The sequence below is a fragment of the Stegostoma tigrinum genome, chromosome 9 (genome assembly GCF_030684315.1).
Source record: "Stegostoma tigrinum isolate sSteTig4 chromosome 9, sSteTig4.hap1, whole genome shotgun sequence".
NCBI classification, from domain to species: domain Eukaryota; kingdom Metazoa; phylum Chordata; class Chondrichthyes; order Orectolobiformes; family Stegostomatidae; genus Stegostoma; species Stegostoma tigrinum.
The window spans coordinates 1,391,917-1,413,215 of record NC_081362.1 but is presented as its reverse complement, the minus strand read 5'-3'; the positions used below and the strand labels follow the sequence as shown (position 1 = coordinate 1,413,215).

At 36.7% G+C, this 21,299-nt stretch overlaps 1 protein-coding gene across 5 annotated transcripts in view; it reads right to left on the bottom strand.

Moving 5' to 3' along the window:
- ehbp1 (EH domain binding protein 1) overlaps window positions 1-21,299 on the bottom strand; it is a 344,052-nt gene that overhangs the window by 27,584 nt on the left and 295,169 nt on the right. For all 5 annotated transcript variants that reach the window (XM_048536029.2, XM_059648293.1, XM_059648292.1 and 2 more), the window contains one exon: window positions 2,447-2,546. In XM_048536029.2, the coding sequence (XP_048391986.2) occupies window positions 2,447-2,546 (100 nt within the window). The remainder of the gene's footprint in view (window positions 1-2,446; window positions 2,547-21,299) is intronic.

Below are 21,299 nucleotides of genomic sequence, written 5' to 3'. Positions count from 1 at the left end.
TGTTAAAATAGTTAGAGATGTCTAAACCAGGGCTGAAGTGTTTAAGTGCAGATTTCCAGATATGCATGACACAAGCAACAAAATTACTAACAGAATTTCTGATGCTCAGTATCAGTGGCAATATCACATTAAATAGAACTTCAAAGATGACCCCCATAAGAAACTGGACCAGGATGAGACCATATGGCTGCTCAAGTCTTCTTTGCCATTCAATACAATTTTGGTTGATCTTCTGCTTCAACTCTACTTTCCCCACCTGCTCGCCATGTTCTTTGGTTATGCGTAAGGGATAATTTGAAAAGAACAAATTTCACAATTTTAGAAAGAACCAACAGACTTGCAGTCACTGAGATAAATTTATGTAATTATGATACTTATCTTAGTAAAGCAGAAATTGAATTGAAATCCTAATTAGGCTAAAAATTGAATTGAATTTAATAGATTGATTAATTTATGGATTATTGCTGGAAAAAAAAGTCAGTAAAAGCTATATGGTTTAAAGAACCCCCCCAAATGATTTAGGAGTTTTGTGCTTGTGACTCAAGACTCATATGATGTGACTGAACTGTGATGTCCTCCATCTCTTGGTTAAATACTCATACTTTCCAACTACCACCACCTCATCTGGTGTCAATTTTGGTTCAGTCAATTCCAAGCCAAACACTCGTAATTTTGCAGATTACCTGCTGTTTTATAAGAATTCTTGTGAATCTTTGGGACTCTCCGCCAGGGTGCAGTAGAGGCAGAATGAATCAACAGATTCAAGAAAGAAATAGGTATGCTTTAGATGAAAAGTGGGATAAAGAGCTATGGCAAGCAGGCAGAAAAGTGGCAGAGACCAGAATAAGATTAGCCATGATCATGTTAAATGGCAGAGCTGGCTTGAAGGCTTGATTGCCCACACACGCTCCTAATTCCTAAATTGTTCCAAGGTAGATACAGCCATCCCTACAAAGGTGTGCTGTTTATGTTGTGATAGTGTCCGTATTTTCAGACTAGGGGTCCTGGGTTCAAGAGGTGTCATAACACGCTGAACAGGTTGACTAAAAATATCTACAGCCTTTCCACGTATGACTCTTTTCTTCAGGAGGAAAACATCAACATTTCAGTGTAATAAAATTGGAGGTGCCAAGGCTGCCACTTGGTGTGACCTTACACCACCTACCACATCAGCAATGACTTTGCCTGAGTAACATTTTTCTACATTGAGTCACATTTTGATCTTTTCTCTTATTTCTTTACCACATTTGGATACTTCAGCCATCTCCATTCCTTATGTCCTATTGGTGTAACTGCCCAATCCCAGGATGACAGACATCTTGTTAATGAAGTCTTCTAAGATAATAAGGTGGAGAGCTGGATGAACACAGCAGGCCAAGCAGGAAAGCTGATGTTTTGGGCCTAGACCCTTCTTCAGAAAGGCTGCTTGGCCTGCTGTGTTCATCCAGCTCTGCACCTTGTTATCTCAGATTCTCCAGCATCTGCAGTTCCAACTATAAATGAAATCTTCTACTTCCTTTCTATCCCCTGTAGACCAAGGGGACCTTATCCTTGGGGATTTCAACCCACATCCGAGTCACTTTCCCACACTTGGGTGACATCTTGAGCACTCTTCCCATCAATGTCTCCACATCAATTTGGAACTATATTATTCAGGGCCTTGAATACCAACGTCCTCCTTAATCTTTTCAAAATTCCTCTTCTTCTCCTTATCTTGATGCTTCTGCCAAGCCCCAACCATATTAACATCCTTCTCACTTGGCAGCAAAATTATCCATTGAATCCTTCACAATCATTATCTCAATTCTAATTCTTTCAATGACATAAAAAAATCTTACTCCTTCTTTATTGTCATTAGATCCATTTCCCATGTTCACCATCCCCATTAGTCAACAGTGATTCTATAAACTTAAACACACTTCGTAAGTATTGACTCTGGTTGTTGTGTCAAATCAGACTTAGCCATGCCAAAAGCTAGTCTGACCTTCTCCATACATCAGCATTTGGCAACACTTCAACAAATCACCAGCCCCATCACCCACACCCACACCACCATCCAGCTCTTGGACATCAAATACAAAGACTTCATTCATGTCTTTGTGTCCTAAAGCAGATGAACTATTCTGCTGTTTTTGCCATACCTACTCCTTGACTTTTCCGTTCAAATCGACTGCCATCCTGCCTGCCTCCGTTTACTGTTTGCCTCCACTCCAGAGTTTATCAGCTATCTCTTAATCTTGAAGATATCACCTGCCTCCTCAAAGCATACGTGACTAAACTTGCAGCCCTCAGCTTTGTACCGCCACTATCTACAAGCACATTTCCTACATCTTTCAAAACTTCAATTGCCACTCTTCATCTCTGAGGCCTTGAATCCCACTGTTACACCCATATGATGCTTCCCAGAATTCCTCAAATGGATTAGCTCAGTTTCCTTTGCACTTACAGTAGTGAAAGTTGATTCTGTCGCCGTATGAGGGCATTCTTCTTATTAACCAACACAAACCACTCCTGCATCATAGCTTCTTCCTTCTCTTTATTGTTTCCTGAAAAATGGAGGAATAGAATTATACAAAAGCCGAAGAAAATCACAGCTATCTCAACAGTCAGCCAGTTGGGAATGAAACTTAATGAAAGAAGATATTACAACAATCCAGAATTATAACTGTGCAGTAGTTTTGATTTTCAGGACATTATTGTAAAGCTTATGGGCACTATTAGTTGGATCATCCTTACTATGACTTTCATTCACTTTATTGTCATCCCATGTTGTGAGACATACCATGCTGATCTCGAAGCACTTCTAGTTAGCACAGCAGCAAATTCTAGCTGGTGGATATTTCCATTGCTGGCAAGGTATTTTCGTCGCTTAAAGAAATTTGCACTTCTGCCGATTGAATCTGTTTAATGTTTGCTCCAGATGTTCAGTACAGCAGTCTAACCTAGACAAACAGCTGGTAACTAATCATTATTTCTATTTATGAATGTACATTCCAAAATTGTAATATAGTAGCAGACACTTCCACTTTTTTGGTCCTTTCTTCCATCCTCACTGATGCATGTCCCTCTTCCCCTTCCCTCCTCCAGGTTTAGCTCCTTGTTGGATGTGATTTTATTGCTATTGCCTTATCCAAGTAGCAATTATTCATATGGAGCTATGGCAGTTGGCGCTGATGGATTATTGGACACAGTGATATGTAACATGGCAAAGCATAATCTTATTCTCACCAGATACCTGTACACTGGCTTCAAAGAGGAGCTGTCCAGAAATTATCCTGTTTACAAACTAGAGGCACTGAGGACTAAGTATTGTTGCATTAATAGGAGAAACTAATCAAAATTCTGTATTTGATAATGTTTCCCTCGAAAATGTTATTGATACAGCAATACAGCTGAAAGGTTCCCAACACTACGTTAAAGCAAAATACTGTAGATGCAAGAAATCTGAAATTAAAAAAACAGGAAAGATTCAACAAGTCTAACGGCATCTGTGATGCGAGAAACACAGTTAACAAATCAGGTTATTAACATTTCATCAGAAGCTATCCCATGTAGCTTTTACCATTGCATCAGATAGAGGATTAAACAAATTAGAAAAAGGGTCAGAAATCACACGATGCCACGTTATGGTCCAACAGATTTATTTGAAAACACAAGCTTTCAGAGCCTCACTCCTCCTTCAGATGGAGGACGACTGTGGCTCCAAAAGCTGTGTTTTCAAATTAACCTGTTGGACCATAACCTGGCATCATGTGATTTCTGACCTGGCCCACCCAAGAGCTAACTAATAGAGAGAGGAGAACACGACAATAGGTATCCGGCAAAATAAATGAGGCTAATTCACCAAAAAGTGATAAATTCTGGACATTCAGAACAGCATTCCACCATGAATACAGGGCATCCCCAATGGAAGTTTATACAGAGCGTTGGAAATGCAGAGATATAATGGGCAAAAATAAATTATTTAAACAGTTAATCTGGACTTTAAGCACCAAAAGAACTGTGGATGCTGTAAATCAGGAACTAAAAGTTGCTGGAAAAGCACAGCAGGTCTGGCAGCATCTGTGGAGGAGAAAACAGAGTTAACATTTCGGGTCCAATGACCCTTTCAGTTGTTGTTGTTGTTGTTGTAATCTGAACTGTAGATAGTTGGACACACAGCAGGGCAAGTCTAAAAACCATGAGAGATAGAGCAATAAATACTATTCTTTGATTGTTTTTAATCTTTGCCTGTACAAGATGCTGCTGCACATCTGAAAGCCATAAAGGCTATAAAACACTGAAGCAAAAGTAGGCCTTTCAGCCCATCGAAGCTTCCCTGCTATTCAATGAAGTTATGGTCGATTTGATAACCCTCAACTCCATTTTTTTTTTCATTTTCCCTGACCTTTGCTTCTCTTATTTATTAAAAACCATCTCAATTTTGATTACATTAATGACCCAGTCTCAGCAATTTCTGTCATAAAGAATTCCACAGATTCACAACTCTCTGAGAAAAGAAATTCCTTCTAATCTCTGTTTTAAATGTGCAATCCTTCATTCTTAGATAATCTGGAGGAAGGAGCAGTCAATGTTTCTGGTATAACCCTTCTTCAAGAATCTTCTTCAAGATGCTGCCTGGCTTGCTGTGTTCTTCCAGCCTCCTGTTTGTCTACCTTGGATTCCAGCATCTGCAGTCTTTTTGTCTCTAATTTTGAGATTTATGCCCTCCTCTTTTAGACTCTCCCACAAGGGAAAACACTCTCCCCACATCTACCCTGTTAAATTGTCTAAGAATCTTAAATGCTTCAATAAGGTCGCCTCTAATTCTTCTAAATTCCAAGAGTAGATGACCAATCTACTCAATCTTGTCTCATAAGGCAGTTTTCTCCATACCTGTTATCAGACTGCCTCCAGTCTTTCCTTAGATAAGGGGATTCAAAATTATTCACAGTATTCCAGCTGTGGTCTGACCAGTGCCTTGTATCATTTTAGCAAACCCTCCCTACTTTTTTACTTCATTCCATTTGAAATAAAGGCCTATGTTCCACATGCCTTCCCTACTACCCACTGAAACTGGATGCTAGCTTTTTGTGATTTATGAACAAGGACTCCCAAATCCCTCCGTTCTGTAGCTTTCTGCAACTTTTCTCTATTAAATAATACATTCTTTCTGCCAAATAACATAATCACACATTTCTCATAATCTATTCCATCGGCCAAATTTTTGCCCACTCATTTAACTGGTCTACATCCCTCTGCAGACTCCGATATCCTCACTGCTTGCCTACCCATCTATTTTTGTGTCATCTGCAAACTTGGCAATAGTACATTCATCACCCTCAACCAAGCCATTAATATTTATCGTAACTGTAGCCCCAGCATTAACCACTATGGCCCAAGACTAGTTACTGCTTGCCAGACTGAAAATGGCCCCTTATTCCAACTCTGTCTTCTAGACGACTGATCCTCTATCCATACTAATTACTATCTTCAACACAGTGGACTCTTATTTAATAGCCTAATAATAAAATATTTATTTAATTGTGTGACACCTCAACAAACAACTTCCGAAAATCCAAATGTATTATATTTACTGTTGTTCCTTTATGTATCCTGCCTTTTACATCTTGAAAGGATTCTAGTAAATTTGTCAGGCATGAATTCCCTTTCATGAAGCGATGCTGACTCTGCCTGATCATATTATGCATTTCTAAATGTTCTGATATTACATTTGAAATCTCTTCAAATGCATTTCTGTGATAACAATTTCTCACAACTAAAGGATTAAACAAATTTGCTCCTAGTTCCTGACATAACATTTAATTTTTCCAGGCCCACAACAAATAGCCAATGGATGCTGACCATTCATCAGAATAGGATGATGCTACCAACTGCAGCATCACTCAATGACTTGCATTGCTAACAGTGAGGTTACTTCTTACTCATTCACTTCTTGTCTAACTGAAGAATAGCAGCCTTTTAGAAGAGAATATTTTTCCATATGAAATACTTGTTTTAATTATTCAAGTTTAGACAAGGTGCAAGAGAAAGGTTTTCGCACGCCAAAGTTGGGAATATTTAACTGCAGCATTGGCACAATGCAGCTTTGCTCATAACTGAGCTGACACTGGAAAGCAGTTTAAGACTCCCAGGAAGAGGGAGATCTTACTCTTCTTTGTTTGAAATCAATTCCACTTACACTACAGCTCCAGCTTTCTCATCAGAGAGCACTAGAAACCACAAAGCACCAATCTGAAATTTGTTGTATAAATGCATCTTGATGCTTCCAGTTTGTGTTAAAAGAACAGTAATTTGTGTTATTGGACTCTGCTTGTTAGGCACTGCCTGAAGACATTTCATTTGGGGCCCAGCATACAGAAAATGTTTCCATCCGATCATTTTTTTTTTGCTGAATTCAAATCATGGTCTCAGTGGTGAAAAGTCAATTTTCTAAACAACTGCACCAGTTAGTTACCTATTCAGGGTTTGAAAAAAAGTGACAGGCCAGAATTTTAGAAAGTGAGAAAATAGACCATTAAGATGAGATGTAAAGGCAATTCCACTGGCATCAATTTTAAATTTGCTATTTTAAAAACTGAATCAAGTTCTGTTACAACAATACAACTCCCCCACTCCTGTTTCCACCCACACAACAGTTCATAAAGGCCAATCATAAGAAGTCATTTCTGAATTCAGAACTCAAAATGTACCTACAATTACCTTTCTTATTTTACATTACTTTCTCTTCATTATAGTCACAACTATTAAACACAGCAGCTCCAACAATCTGTAACACTGCTGTGAAAAGGCAACTATGTCTCTCTCCTACATGAAAACAGTTTATGCTAAGAAAGCTGTGTAGCAAAGAGACATTAGAAAATAATCAATTTTAAATTGATTTGATTTTCAAATGCTAAAAAACGTTTTCACCTGACAGAATTCAGTACCATTAGCTAATGAATACTTTCACTGGGGCATCCTACTCCAAATAACATTGATGTATTATCTGAATATTATTAAAGAAATGCAGACAATTTACTTTTGCAGTAAACCACTGAAGTAATGATATCAATATCTGTCAATAAAGCAGCTCATTGCAACCTACACATACAGAAGGAAATAAATTAGATTCAACATTAACACTAATCCTTGCAGCTGTGTTTTGTTGACAGATTCACAGTTAGCAACAGTTAATTTGTTAATCATACCCTTTCACTTAAAGTCAATCTTAACAATCAAATATTTTAAATACAGTCTTCATAGTAAAGTTGGTTATAAATGTTGGATGTTAAATTAGCCACTTATTTCAAGAAAAAAAATTATATTTCAAATTATTTTTCTGATTTTGTTTCGAATTTCAGTTTTTGTATACTACTGAACTTCATCAAAGAATCCTGTAGGTAAAACTTAAGATACAGAAAAGATGAAGAATTAGAACAAAATAGTTACTATAACATTGTCTAATGTTGCTTTTCTCAATGGTATAACAATTTTAAAACAATGAGTTTCATAATGAATCCCATCTGATGCAAAAATATAAAGACTTTGCTTGGGGCATGAAAAGATTGTACAGTTTTTAAAAATGTGTTGCATGTATTAGTATTTGCAGTCACACAAGTTATGTGATGGCTATGAGCACAAATCTCTAGACAGTTACAAAGGAAAAAATATTGTATAGGGAACAATAGTGGAGGAGGGGCGAAAACTAGTATTTGTGAATACTACAGAATTATGGTTCTGAATAAACATGGCTAAAAACAGAAATTGTTCTGAATCTACAATAAGACATTTCAAATGCACTTACTGTTCTTTCTACCTTAAAGATATGTAATATTCATGCCACGTTGTCCATGTAAAAATGTACCAAAATCATCATGCAGGACTCTTTTCAAAAAGAACTCGGTGTTTTTTTTCAGTTTAGAAATTGATAGTTTTGTTTAATTTTTTGTTTCAAAATGAAATGGCTTACTGGAAGTAACCAGTATCAAAGATAAATCAATCCTGTTATTAATAACTCCAACTGAAGACTTAGACAGATTTATCAAATTACACAAAATATTAATGTCTGATCAAAACAAGAGCTTCTCGTTTCAACTGTAACCATTTGTTATTTAATCCAATAATATTAATCCAATTTGTCGATCAGTATTTTATGGAGCAGAATGTAACTTTGCAGGCTTACATACTTTTAAAAGAACAATATTTTTCAGATGAATGCATTATGTTTCATTTTTGCTTGATTGTTTCTACCTCTAATGTCTAAGGGAAGAAAGAACAAGATGAACATTGTTCCTACTGATTAAGAAAGAGCTCATTAAAGAGCTGTCAGCATCACACTTTGAATATGCATGAAGCATATAATCAGATCTAGCACTGTCACTAGAAGAGAAAATGGCAACTACAAAGGATTGATTTAATTATGTTGAGTGGGCTGTGGTGGTAGACCAGTCTTGTTAGGGAGAAAAAAGGTTGTATTCTGGCACCATAAAAAGGCAGTTTAGCTTCTGTCACAATACCTAATCTCAAGATTAGATATGAAAGCACACTGCTTTTGTTGTTTAAAACTAGTTCTGTTGGTGTTTTAAAAAAACACAAAAACGAACATAAGACATTTTTGCTTGTTTAACTATCCCTGGCTAGATATGCAATGTGTGGAAAAAAAATCTACACATCAACCAGGATTCTCTACTTCAATCCTTCAAAATGTGCATTATCACACAGAATTGTGCTGTTACAGAAAAGTAACTACAGCTAGTCACATTTTTATTCTACTATATCTGTGACAATGGCACATATGTCCCTTTAGTAAACAAGAGTCCCTTTGCATACGAAGGGATAACATGATTCAGTTAATAATATCAGCTAGAACAAATAAATCTTGGCTATGAGAGATTTAGAAGGCAGTAATAATTTAATTTCACTTCACATGTTCTCAAGTGCTGTCTCTTTTTGCAGTTCTTTCCCAGCTGGAGATATACCATAACTAAAATGGAATGAGTACCCTTTGCTATAAGTTATCTTTTGGTGAACAATAAGAAAGCTCACCTTATTTTAAAGAATATCAATAATTTTTCTTACCTTGGAAAAATATCCGCATGGTGAACAGGAATGATTACTGGTATACAGCATTAGACAGCCCCTTTTGCATGCTATTATTCATTCAAACACTTAAAGATAATCTGGACAAAACCTGAAATTATTCTGACCTCAGTACTTTAAATGCAACAGCCCAACTTGTTTCTTTCAGTTATCCGGTCCAACGTAGTACTTCAACAATATTGTTGTCATGGTACCAACAACAATCTGTTTGATATATTGTTGATTATCTTTCAGAGAATTGATTTGAAAACTATTAATAAAGGTAAAATTGAAAACAAAATAAAAGAACTGGTATGTCAATCAAACTAATGCGCAGTTTTCCCTTTTACTGTTATTGATGATTTGATCAATCAAATCACAAAGGTGAAAGGGAACATTCATATCAAACACTTTTACTTAGTTCTCCTTTACCTATTATCATACTTTTTTCCCCAGTTACCAGTTGTGAAAAAATTCTGAAAACCTGTGAGCAACTAAAACATTTCTGCCTCTTACCAGTAGCATCACAATATTCCACAAAAATTCTAACAAAATCAATGTGATAAAGCTGTGTAATTTTACCACAGTATAATAATTGCAATCCCATTACAGTTTACTGAGCATTAACTTTTGATCACTCTAATAGTCAAACAAAGAGAGATTAAAACTGGTAATGTCTAATGTCATTATACAAATGCTGACAAGTAATGATGAATGCTCAGGCCTGCTTCTACTTTGTACCTAGGCACACCATCAAGGGTCTTGTGAAAAGCAGAACCCTTCAAATAATTAATACAGCAAGAGAAGCAGATGAAAGATCAATGACAAAATCACCTGGTAAAACTGTAAAAGGCTTTTACTATATACAGAAAACATTGCAGAGAAACCTGTATTTTAGCACTTATGTTCAACAGGCACTTAAAAGCATGGAATGATGAGATGGAAAATCCATCCTTCCTAATAATCTTGTGACAAAAGCTAAAAGACATCATCCTATTACCTACTGATCTCAATTGCTAATGCAGAGTACTTCCTGGTGCCTTTATATAGTACATCGCTATTAAAAAACCACTAAACAGTCACTGTGAAGAACACAAGCTTCATTCACTCTTCATCAGCTTCCCTTGTAGGAGAACTATAAGTGGAACCAAAGATGTCATTGATATTATGAAGTGGAAATTAATCAGAAATTTTTCTCATATTTTTGCTGTCACACTAATTTACTTTTGTATAAATTTTACCCAGTTAAAAAGTTCATAGCTGAACCCCCTGTTGCAGCCCTTTTAGTCCAGAATATTCAATGAGCAAGTCAACTGAAAAGCACTCGGACCGAACACAAAAAGTGTTCAAAATTCTCATTTAGTTGTCTTTATTTTGCTAGCGCCATGTGGTCCTTGAAGATGTAGAAAACACGGGAAGCTGAGTAAAGATCAGAGCTGGCTCATTAGCATTCTGACAAAATTGGAGCGGTGGAGATGTATAGTTTGCCTAGTTTGCCGTTTTGAAAGCTGCCGGTGGTAAGCTCTCTATTTCATTGTGCTTTTGTCTTTTGGCGTTTTCAACCCAGCAGGGTGTTTGTCAGCTTTGGTTTACACAATGCATTATGGGAAACTTTTCCTGCAGTCTATGGGTGTCTCTTCTCTGTTAAACTTTAAGCAACTTTCTGTATTCAGCAGCATCTGCGTTAAGGCCTATTTTAAATGATAAACAATTCTGATTTTCTTTCTAAAAACAGAAAATTACAAAAACAAAAGATTGATAAGCAAAAATATTGATCAAATTTATTATATATTGATTTCATCCCAATTATACTCTGACTGGACCAGTTTTCAGAATCAAAGCTGCTTCAAATTTCTTAAGTTTCCAAATAAGGTTACTGAGAAATGAATGTTTCAATCTCAACTCTCCACATCCAATATCAGACAAGCGCAAAAAAGAACTGTGAGGAGTTGCAGTGTTGGCCATTCAAATCTCAAATGGGGTTTCTTTTGATAAACAAAATGAGACTACTGATGCTGCTATCATACAAAAAACCTTTCAAAATAGTAGTGAAATGGATAAAGGTCTCGTTGGATGAATTTATCTGTTAAATCCCTGCAGTTGCCCTCCTGTCTTGGATGATGACCTGCAAGAATGTCAACAGCTCATTGCCCAGGGAGCTGGAAGGAGTCACCAGGCAAACCATAATCTGCTCATTCTCAAAGCACCATTTCAAAGTTGCATTTCACAAGCTGTTTAAAAGGATTTCATCTCTGCTAGGCTGCCAACATTCAAAACATCACTAGTTCTGAAATGTTACTGTACTCAAGTTGCTGAAAGCAAAATAAAATTGATCAACCTCTCAGTAACCTTATTTGAGAAATTGAAAGTAGCAACAGGTTAGTAAAGAGGAGATAATTTCAACTATTATAGTAGCTATCTAGAAAATTATGAACATTAACATCCTGAATGGTACAAATAAATATAGGTCTGATCAGCTTTGTTAAAATTCGTGTTCCTGTTCGAGTTGCACTTCAGTTTCTTTAGTCTTAATGACCAGATGTTTCAGAAATGATCAACAATCAAGAAGTGAGGATAAATTAATGAATGATTTTTGAGCTTTGATGGCATTAAAATGCATCTCTTTTCTTGCTGTGCCATGTGAATGCTCCCCTGTAAACGGGGTCTTGACAAGTGAGGCCACCCAGCTGAAAACAACTGGTGCAAAACCCAGGAGTAATCCCCCTGTTTAGCTCAGTACCATGGATAGCCCTAACACTACCTCTATTATTTGTTGGATTTAGGCAAATTTTCATTTATTTCTTGGCTCCTGACTTCAACTTACTTGTGATTTTAAGGACTTCAAAATCCTATTCCCATGTAAATAGATTTGCATATAGTTACATACAATTCAATACTGCAAAGTTTCAGCAAGCCCTTGGGATAGAGAGTCACAAAGTACACATTCTAAACATCTGAAAATGTTTTCTAAGAAAAATATCAAAATGTACAGCTACAAGTCACTTGTCTTGCATAGCATTTTGGACAGCTTTTAACAAGATGTGTTATTAGATTAATCAAAAGGGGATCAGTACAATTTAATTTAAAAAAGGTCATTAATAAATCACAAAGGTAATCTCAATGACACTGGGAACTTCAATTTTCTTGATTATCAATTTAACAACCTTTTTTCAAATGTTTAAAAGTACACTTAAGTACAACCTAAAATAATCATTTGAGGACTTGGCGGTTAAGTATTCAAAATAGTCACTTCCATGTTTTTACAAGTTCCAAATCTGTAAGTGAAATAAAATGCATCCTTTCATATTCACTGAGTTACACTTCAGCAAACATGACTGTCTCAAGTGAGAAAACGCCATGAGAAGTATTCCACAAAAGAAATGCCAATGTCTGTTGACAGTCCCAATTTTCTTTGCATAATTTTCTCCACCTCTCTCATTAGCTACTGACTGCTACCTCTCCAGGACATGTAGTGTTACAAATTTGCCAAACATTTTCTTAGCATAACCAGGAAATATTTCAAACATCTGCATTCAAACCAAGTTCTGACAGTCAGAATTTGCATCTGAAAAAGAGGGGTTGACAAAGTTCAAGATCCACACTGCCACATATTCCAGTTTTTAGCATTTTGTTGAAATCAAAAATTACTATGGTACTGCAGGTAGGCAGCAACATCCCTCATTCTCACTAAGTCAAAATAAACAAGCGATAACCTATTAGGTGGGTAAAAAAAAATCAAGGCAGTGGTCAATTAAGAAGCAGCATGTACCATCTCCAGCTTCGCAACTGAACACAGCTTTTTCACAGGTTGCTCCGATCACCACTACATTTTGGCATTGTTTTGGTTAATCTTTGACCAGCTAAATTTAAAAAGCCAATAACAAAAAAAAACTTAAATTGTTATAATATAGTAAATAAATAATTATCTATTAAGTACATTGTTAGTTAGATCTTAAAGAAACTAATTACACACAAAATGGATACATAGAATAATTATATGGCAGTAATCTCTTCAAGGTGTTTAGATAACCTCAAAATTGCAAGTGCTAGAATGCAGTCACCTAAACACTTGAGATTAAATTGCAGTGTTGAAATCTTTCCTGAGTCCTCTTCCTTTAAAGTGTATTGTGGGGTTTTGAGGTTAACCCATTTCAAACCATTTTGGTAGCAGAAGGTGCCATGGAAGATACTAACAGTCAAGATGTTCCATAAAGATGATGCAAGTGGCATACACACTGATAACAACTGTGAAACAACCACTTCGTTCTGTGATTAAAGAAAATAGCAAATTCAAGTTCTCTCTTCACTAGATGACAATCCACAATTACAGGGAAATGAGTTATTGCTAGTCTTATCAATTTTCACAGCTTTAATATTTTTCTATACATTGCTCAAGAACTTTGAGTCCCTGTTATGCAAACATTGAGAACACAAGTGTACTATCGATCTGATGCAGGGCAGCCAAGCAATCAGATTGTATTCTTCCGAAGCCATCTCACTGTATGAGAACCCAGCAACATCCTAACTTGCATACTTGTCACTACTTTCGAGCACTAACCTGTCTTCCTGTTTCATATACACAAGTCCATTTTCTTGACTCCTTGACACTTGGTCCACTCTTAATTTAGCTTCACTCATTATTTCAGACCTGAACTATGATGATTGTTCTGTCCAATATTTGAAATAAATAGTCTTGTTTGCTTTAATAAAAGGATTTAAATACAAATATATGTACCTCGTTCCTTAATGGTACAAAAACTCAGTTTGTTAAATAATACAAAGTGTAATCTTGCAGAAGAAAGCACATCTTAAACCAAATTAATTACTAAATCATTACCAAGCAGAATTTCAGGTCTAAAGAGCTGTTTAAAAAAATAAATTGGTCATGAAAAAACATAAAATACTAGTAACTGTGGGATAACAATGGATGATGTTGACTATCTTTGCCCGTAACACTGAGCAAATCAACTAATGTTTAACATGTTTACAAATATTAGCATCACTGCATTTTGACAGTTTGTTTCTCTTTCAAACCTTTAATCTTTTCATAGCCTTAAGTTTTCATTAACTAGAAGTTTCTAAATTATACTATTGCCTAACTGAACCTAACTGAATTCATGGCAGTACGGTCAAAGAACTGAAAGTAAAGCAAACTGTTTTGATCTAGGAAACCTTCTCTTAAGAATGTTAATCTGGTAGATCACATGCTGGCACAACATGGCACACACAATCGCTTACTCACAATGTAACAATTAAAAGTACTGATTCATTCAAATATTTATTTCATAATACAGATTTTTTCCACTGTAGCTGTTTGCAGACTTAAGAATCTTTGGGAAGTGAAATTCATTTTCTTTTAAGTATCATTTTGTAATTACTCCCAAAATTTAGTAAATGCTGTGCATCTCTAAATTTGATGACAACGCCTTCAGCATCCCTTCCACTAATCTTCTAAAATCCCTTTTCATCTGATTGTTAAAGAATGCTTGAAGCCTGACACCATGGCTAAGATGGCTACACATTCGGGGGATGGGATGACTTTTTCTTCTTATATTTTTAACTTGATTTGGAATCTGAACTGAGCGTTCAAACTAATATTGTGCATCTTTTTACCTTTAGTCAAATATTGCTAGAACAAGCTTTATATGTAGAAGGCACAAGTATATGAATAGAACACAGACACACAATGTACCATATTCAAAAACTGACACTCAGATGATCAATAGGGATCTTGTATTTTAGAAAATACAACTCTAAAATAATTCCTTACAAATTAAAGCTGGAAGCATTATAGATTTAGGTTTTCAATTACTAATATATTAAACAGCTTAATGCTTAAAATGATAGTTCTCAGGAAGACTTTTAACTGATACCACAAATCTTACCACATTGAAGCTCCAGATTTAGTAATATTGTGTTTGACAATCCAGTCTACAAAAACCATTTGAGCTAGTAACAGGTATATTTTCATCTTTCTTGTGGATCATAACAGGGGATAGATGAACGATTTACGTGCTCTGAAATAGCAGGAAATCTTGATTTTCTGAAGGTATGGTATTGGCAAACACAACTTCATTTCTGGAGCCGACTGGAATGAATCTGGCCAAGAGAAAAAAGGAGGTCTATAGAAAGCTTAAGGCAAGTCCTACCAGAAGACCAAGCGACTATGGCTGCCAACTCAGAAGAAAATTAGGCAATCTAAGGTTTTCAGTAGAATTCCGTTCAAATTTTTCGATACAAAAATGCAGACACATGCAGCATGATCACCAAAGACATCACAGCAGCTTCTAACAGAACTCTGAGGGTATTATGTTCTGAACACTTTTTCTTTCCTTACTGCTGAAAGATTATACTGGTTATCCCATTAAAGTTGGTAAAATGCCATTCTTATGTCTTAAAGCTGTAGCATTCGAGGTCAAGAAGTGTATGCTGCTTCTTACAAGGCTAGTGTGGATGTAATCTTCCCAAAGTTACAATAATTAATGTTAAGCTTCTTTAGCAATACGTTTCTGAAAGAACTTGCCTGATAATATACTTAGAGCCTGTCTATGCTGTTTGTATTTCTAAGCAGGGAACATTTTTATGCACCTCACGTACTTTGGTTTAAATCTTCAGTAAGACTAGGATGAGAATTAGTGTTTCCTTAGGTTATGATAAAAACAAAATTTTAAAGTCATCCAAGATTTTAAAGAATATGAAAAGTAAACAAGACATATAAATCACAATCAAAGAACACTGAAGGACCAGTGACAAAATGGTCAGCTTACGTTAATACTACCTTCTTCAAAATCAGGGCAGCAATAAATATTAAAACAAAGCTTTGTCAATGTCTTCCCAAAATTTGACTCAATCTGCAAATACATATATATATCTTTACAAATATGACTTTAAGCATTCACAAGTGTCAGTCAGTACTTCACAAAATTTGCTTGCAAATAGTTGCATCATCTTACATTGGAAAACTGCCGTTTTAAACTTCATTTATTTGTTTTGCTGCAACTCCAGATACAGGCTGAAATGGAAGGAGGGTGAGAAATATCACACAGCTAGATAATGTAATGTGAAGACCACCTATAGTACGTAAAGATAGCAAAACCTTTTGTTCCTTAGGCTTCATATGACATGTCCTGCTAATTTTGGCAAAATCGTCTTTACTAGGAAGGGAGTAATATTGGGAATTGGAGGTAATCATGCCAAACTGCATACTAATTTTGACCACTCAAAAATAGGGAGCAATGGAGTGTAAAAGGTATGCCTATTGGCCTCACATTAACTGGCTTAGCAAGTTCATTACCCTGACAATGGCAACAATGCAAATATTATAACAAACATTAAGGTTTGACAGTCAGACCTACATGAACAAAAAGAACAGCAAAGGAGCAAGAATCCTCACAAAAATGCAATTCCACTTCTCATGGTTAGCAATTTTGGTATTTGACCATCCAATGATGGAACATTATTTATAAAAATACAAATCTTCGTATTCAGAGAGGGAAGTAAAAAAAAGTAGGTAAGAGAGCCAAAGAGAGAGAGAGATAGATAGAGAGTATGAACAGGGACTGTCAGCAAACAAAAAGTAACTCTAAAGTCTTCTTAATGTATATAAATAATACAAGGTGGTAAAGGAGAAATGGAGCTGATTAGGAACTGAAAAGGGAATTCAGGTATGCAGGCAGGAGACATGGCTAAGGCATTAAATTAGTAGTTTGCACCCAAATTTACTCGCCAAGTTACAATGGAAGAGGAAATTATTATTACACTAGAAGGACTTACATTGAAGGACGGATACATGGCAGGCTTTTCAGTCATTAATTTTAAATCTGACATCGATAAATCGTGGGGGAGGTGATGGTCTTGTGGTATTATTACTAACAGTAACGCTCTGGGAACCTGGGTTCGAATCCTGGCATGTCAGATGGTGGAATCTGAATTCAATCAAAAGTATCTGGAATTAAGAATCTACCGTGACCGTGAAAAAACACTGACGATTTTGGAAAAACTCATCTGATTCGCTAATGTCCTACAGGGAAGGAAATTGCCATCCTTACCTGGCCTGGCCCACACTTAACTTCAGACCCACAGCAATGTGGTTGACACTTAACTGCCCTCTGGGAAATTAGTGATGGGCAATAAATGCTGGCCAGGCTAGTGACATCCAAATCCCATGAATAAAAAGAACAAAATTACTGTTAGATAAATGGGCCACAGATTAGCCATGATCTCATTGAATAGTAGAGCAAGCTCAAGGGCTGAGTGACCTCCTCCTGTTCCTACATATGTAAAAAGCACTAGGATCAGATGAGATGATTCATGGAGACTGAGGGAAGTAGGCATGGAAATTATGGAGGCACTGGCCAAAATTTTCCAGTCTTCTTTAGAGTCAATGCTGGTGCCAGAGGGCTGGAGAATTGCAAAAATTATGCCCTTGTTCAAAATAAAGGATGTAATGATATAGCCAGAAACTACAGACTACATAGTTGTGGGGAATCTTCTTGATACAATAATTCAGGACAAAATCATTAGTCGCATAAACAGATGTGGTTAATTAAGAAAAGCAAGTACACATTTACAGTCATAGAGTCATATATCTGTACAGCAGGGAAATAGACTCTTTGGTCCAACTCGTCCATGCCGGCCAGATATCCTAATTTAATCTAGTCCCATTTGCCAGCATTTGGCCCATATCCCTCTAAATTCTTCCTATTCATACACCCATGCAGGTGCCTTTTAAATGTTGTAATTGTACCAGCCTCCACCACTTCCTCTGGCAGCTCATTCCATACATGCACCACCCTCTGCATTAAAAATTTGCCCCACTGGTCTCTTTTATGTCTTTCCACTCTCACCTTAAACCTATGCTGTCTAGTTTTGGACTCCTCTACCTTGGGGAAAAGACCCTGGCTATTCATTCTGCCCATGCCCTTCATGATTTTACAAACCTCTATAAAAGGTCACCCCTTACCGTTCCAGGCTCCAGGGAAAATAGCCCTAGCCTATTGAACCTCCCCGATAGCTCAAATCTTCTGACCCCGACAATATCCTTGCAAATCTTTTCTGCACCCTTTCAAGTTTAACAAGATATTTCCTATGGCAGGGAGACCAGAGTTGAGTGCAGTATTTCAAAAGTGGCCTAATCAATGTCCTGTACAGCTGCAACACGATCTTCCAATTCCTATACTCAATGCACTGACCAATAAAGGCGAGTGGACCTTCTTCACTGCCTTCTCTACCTGTGATTCTACCTTCAAGGAACTGCACCCCAAGGTCTCTTTGTTCAGCAACACTCCCGAGGACCCTACCACTAAGTGTGTAAGTCCTGCCCTGACCTGCATCACCAAAATGCAACGTGTCACATTTATTGAAATTAAACTCCATCTTCCACTCCTCAGCCCATCTGATCAAGGTTCTGTTGTACTCTAGAGGTAACCTCTTTCACTGTGCACTACACCTCCAAGTCTGGTGTCATCTGCAAACTTACAAACCATACCTTCTATATTCACATTCCAATCATATGTCTCCAATCACCAAGCAGCAGATCCAGCACTGATTCTTGTGGCAGACTGCTTGTCACAGGCTTCCAGTCCAAGAAACAACCCTCCACCATCACCCTTTGTCTCCTTTAAAGAAAACTGTGCAGAATTAACTAAAGAGTATTTTGAAGAGGGTTATGGTAGTGATGTGTTGTACAGGAACTGCCAAAAGCTACAAGGTGCCACAAAGATTTGTGGGCAAAATTGCAGCTTATAAAAAATCAGAAACGCAGATATAAAACTGAATGATTAGGGTGGTTAATGGATGTTTTCTGGACTGGAGGAAGAGTTATAGTAGAGGTTCCCAAAAACCAGTACTGGGGCTCTTGCTGTTCATAATATCTATTAATGGCCCAGACTCAGGAGTGGAGGGCACAATTTCAAAAACTGTTAATGGTACAAAATGTGGAAGCATTGCGAAATATGAAGAGGATAAGTTGAACTTCAAAAAGACATAGAAAAGTTGCATCCCAAGGTGGAAGGGTGACAGAAATTCAATGAGGAGAAGTGAACTTGGTAGGAGGAACAGGAAAGAACAGTGTCAGATCAGACTGAGGGCACAGTTATTAAGTATATAATGCTCTAGGCTTTATTACTTGGTGCATAGAGTGCAAGAGCAAGGCGATTATGTTGAACTTTTTTGAAGACACTAGTTTGGCCTCTGCTGTAATATTGCATGCAGTTCTGGAAATTGCACTCGAGGAATGATGCGAAGGGATTATAGACGGTGCAGAATAGTTTCATGAGAATGGTACCATGCATGAAGACCTTCAATAATAAAGATAGATTAGAGAAGTTGGGATTTCTTTCCTTGGAGAAGCGTAGATTTTATATAGGTATTCAGAATGGATAGCCAAAAAAAAGGGAAAACCTTTTCGAGAATAAGTGTTTGGAATGTGGAATGCACACCTCAAGAGTGGAGTGGAGGTAGGTTCAATTCAGGCATTTAAAAGTAACTATATAATTATCTGGAAAGGAAGAATATGCATGGTTACAGACAGAAGGTGATAATAGCACAAAATGAATTGTTTATCTGGACAGCTAGTGCAGGTATGATGGATCGAATGGGTTCCTTCTGGTTTGCAACAATTCTGTGATTTTGTTAAATCTCTGTTTATCCTAAAAACCACAAGTACAGTAAGGGAAGTTCATAGATATCTTGACTTGCCAACAGTGTTCTTTCTCAAACAGCACTGTTTAAGAATCTGACTTTCAGAAGTTTGCTAGTAAATAAGCCATAATTTATGTGCGGATGTAGGGAAGATGAATTGGACTATGGCAGCTACTTAATGTCAATCTACCACATCATTCAGTTACAAAGCTAACATTTCTATCCTTTCACCACTGTGGTAGAATCTCAAAGAGGTGGTTATTTAAATAAGTCTTGAGGATATCAAGCATATTATAATACAGATGTGGCTTTAAAATGTAACACCCAAATATTAATTATATTTACCCTGTGTAATCTGGATTAGATTAGCTGAGTTAAGAGTTTTCTCAAACTATAGACTCACTGGTTGTCAATTCTGACTTTAACAAGGGTGGATCCCAAAGAACTCAAACCAATGCAACCTTGTTAGTTTTTGACTTAGGTTTTTGAAGTGAGACTGTGAGAAATAAAGGATTTGTGATTAACATGTAATAACAGCCATCAATTTGGATTTGGGCGATATTGGAGATTTTCCACAATTGAAGATGCACAGAACAACAGGATAGTACAGCCGACATGTCTGGATAACTTGTGGTATATGATCAGCTGGAGGAAAGACCACCTTCTGGCTCAAAGTACTTCAATTTTTAAAACAGCTCTAATCCAATGTCAATATTTATTTTTTTGAAAAGCAGAGGAATAAAATGGGATTAACTCCAAAACAGAACAAAAATCTGGAGTATGTAGATGAAAATACATGTAATAAAACACCTGTGAGATTATTTTTCACATGAGGTGAGCAGGATGCCTGCAACCATAGTTGATGACAGAAGAACATCACCTGAAGATAGTCACCTGGAGCTATTCTTCATAACCCATATAATAAAGGTGCTTCGAGTTTTATTATTTTTTGGGACTCATGTTTAAAGTATCGTGAAAATTGATTCATTTGAAAGACTGTAGAGGGGCCTGGGCTTGTTTCTTCTAAAGAAAGGCGACTGTAAGGTAACTTCAGACTTTTTTTTTCTGAAAACACTGACTGGAAGGGAAGTAAGTAAAGAGCTTCTTAAATATGGAATTGTTTGGACTTGTTAACAGTGAAATCAGATGCTTAGTTTGATGGTTGACCGTTGTTTAGATATTGTTCGGAAAGGACATTTAGGATCTAGCCTGCTAAGTGGGAAGCCATCCAAATCACCCTTTCAGAAAAGACCTTCGAGAGTGCAGTGAGAGTACAGGTAAACCGATGCAGCAATTCTCCTGAGAAGCCAAAAAATACCTCATTTTAAAATTTACTAAATGAGCTGCTTCTGAAAAGCACCCTGTGACAACTAGTGATTAATCTGAATCTACCTGGATGTCAGACTGAAAACCATCAGGAACATTTCTGTTTTTATCCTTTTTCTTCATGCGTCAATTATTTGACCAAAGTATTGTGATTTTCTAAAATGCTGATCTCTGCAGAGCTTTTAATTTTTAAAAACTGATGTACGCACATTGGGTTATTTACAAGGGTTAATACTTTTACTTTTCAAATGATTAGATTTGCATCCTTGTTG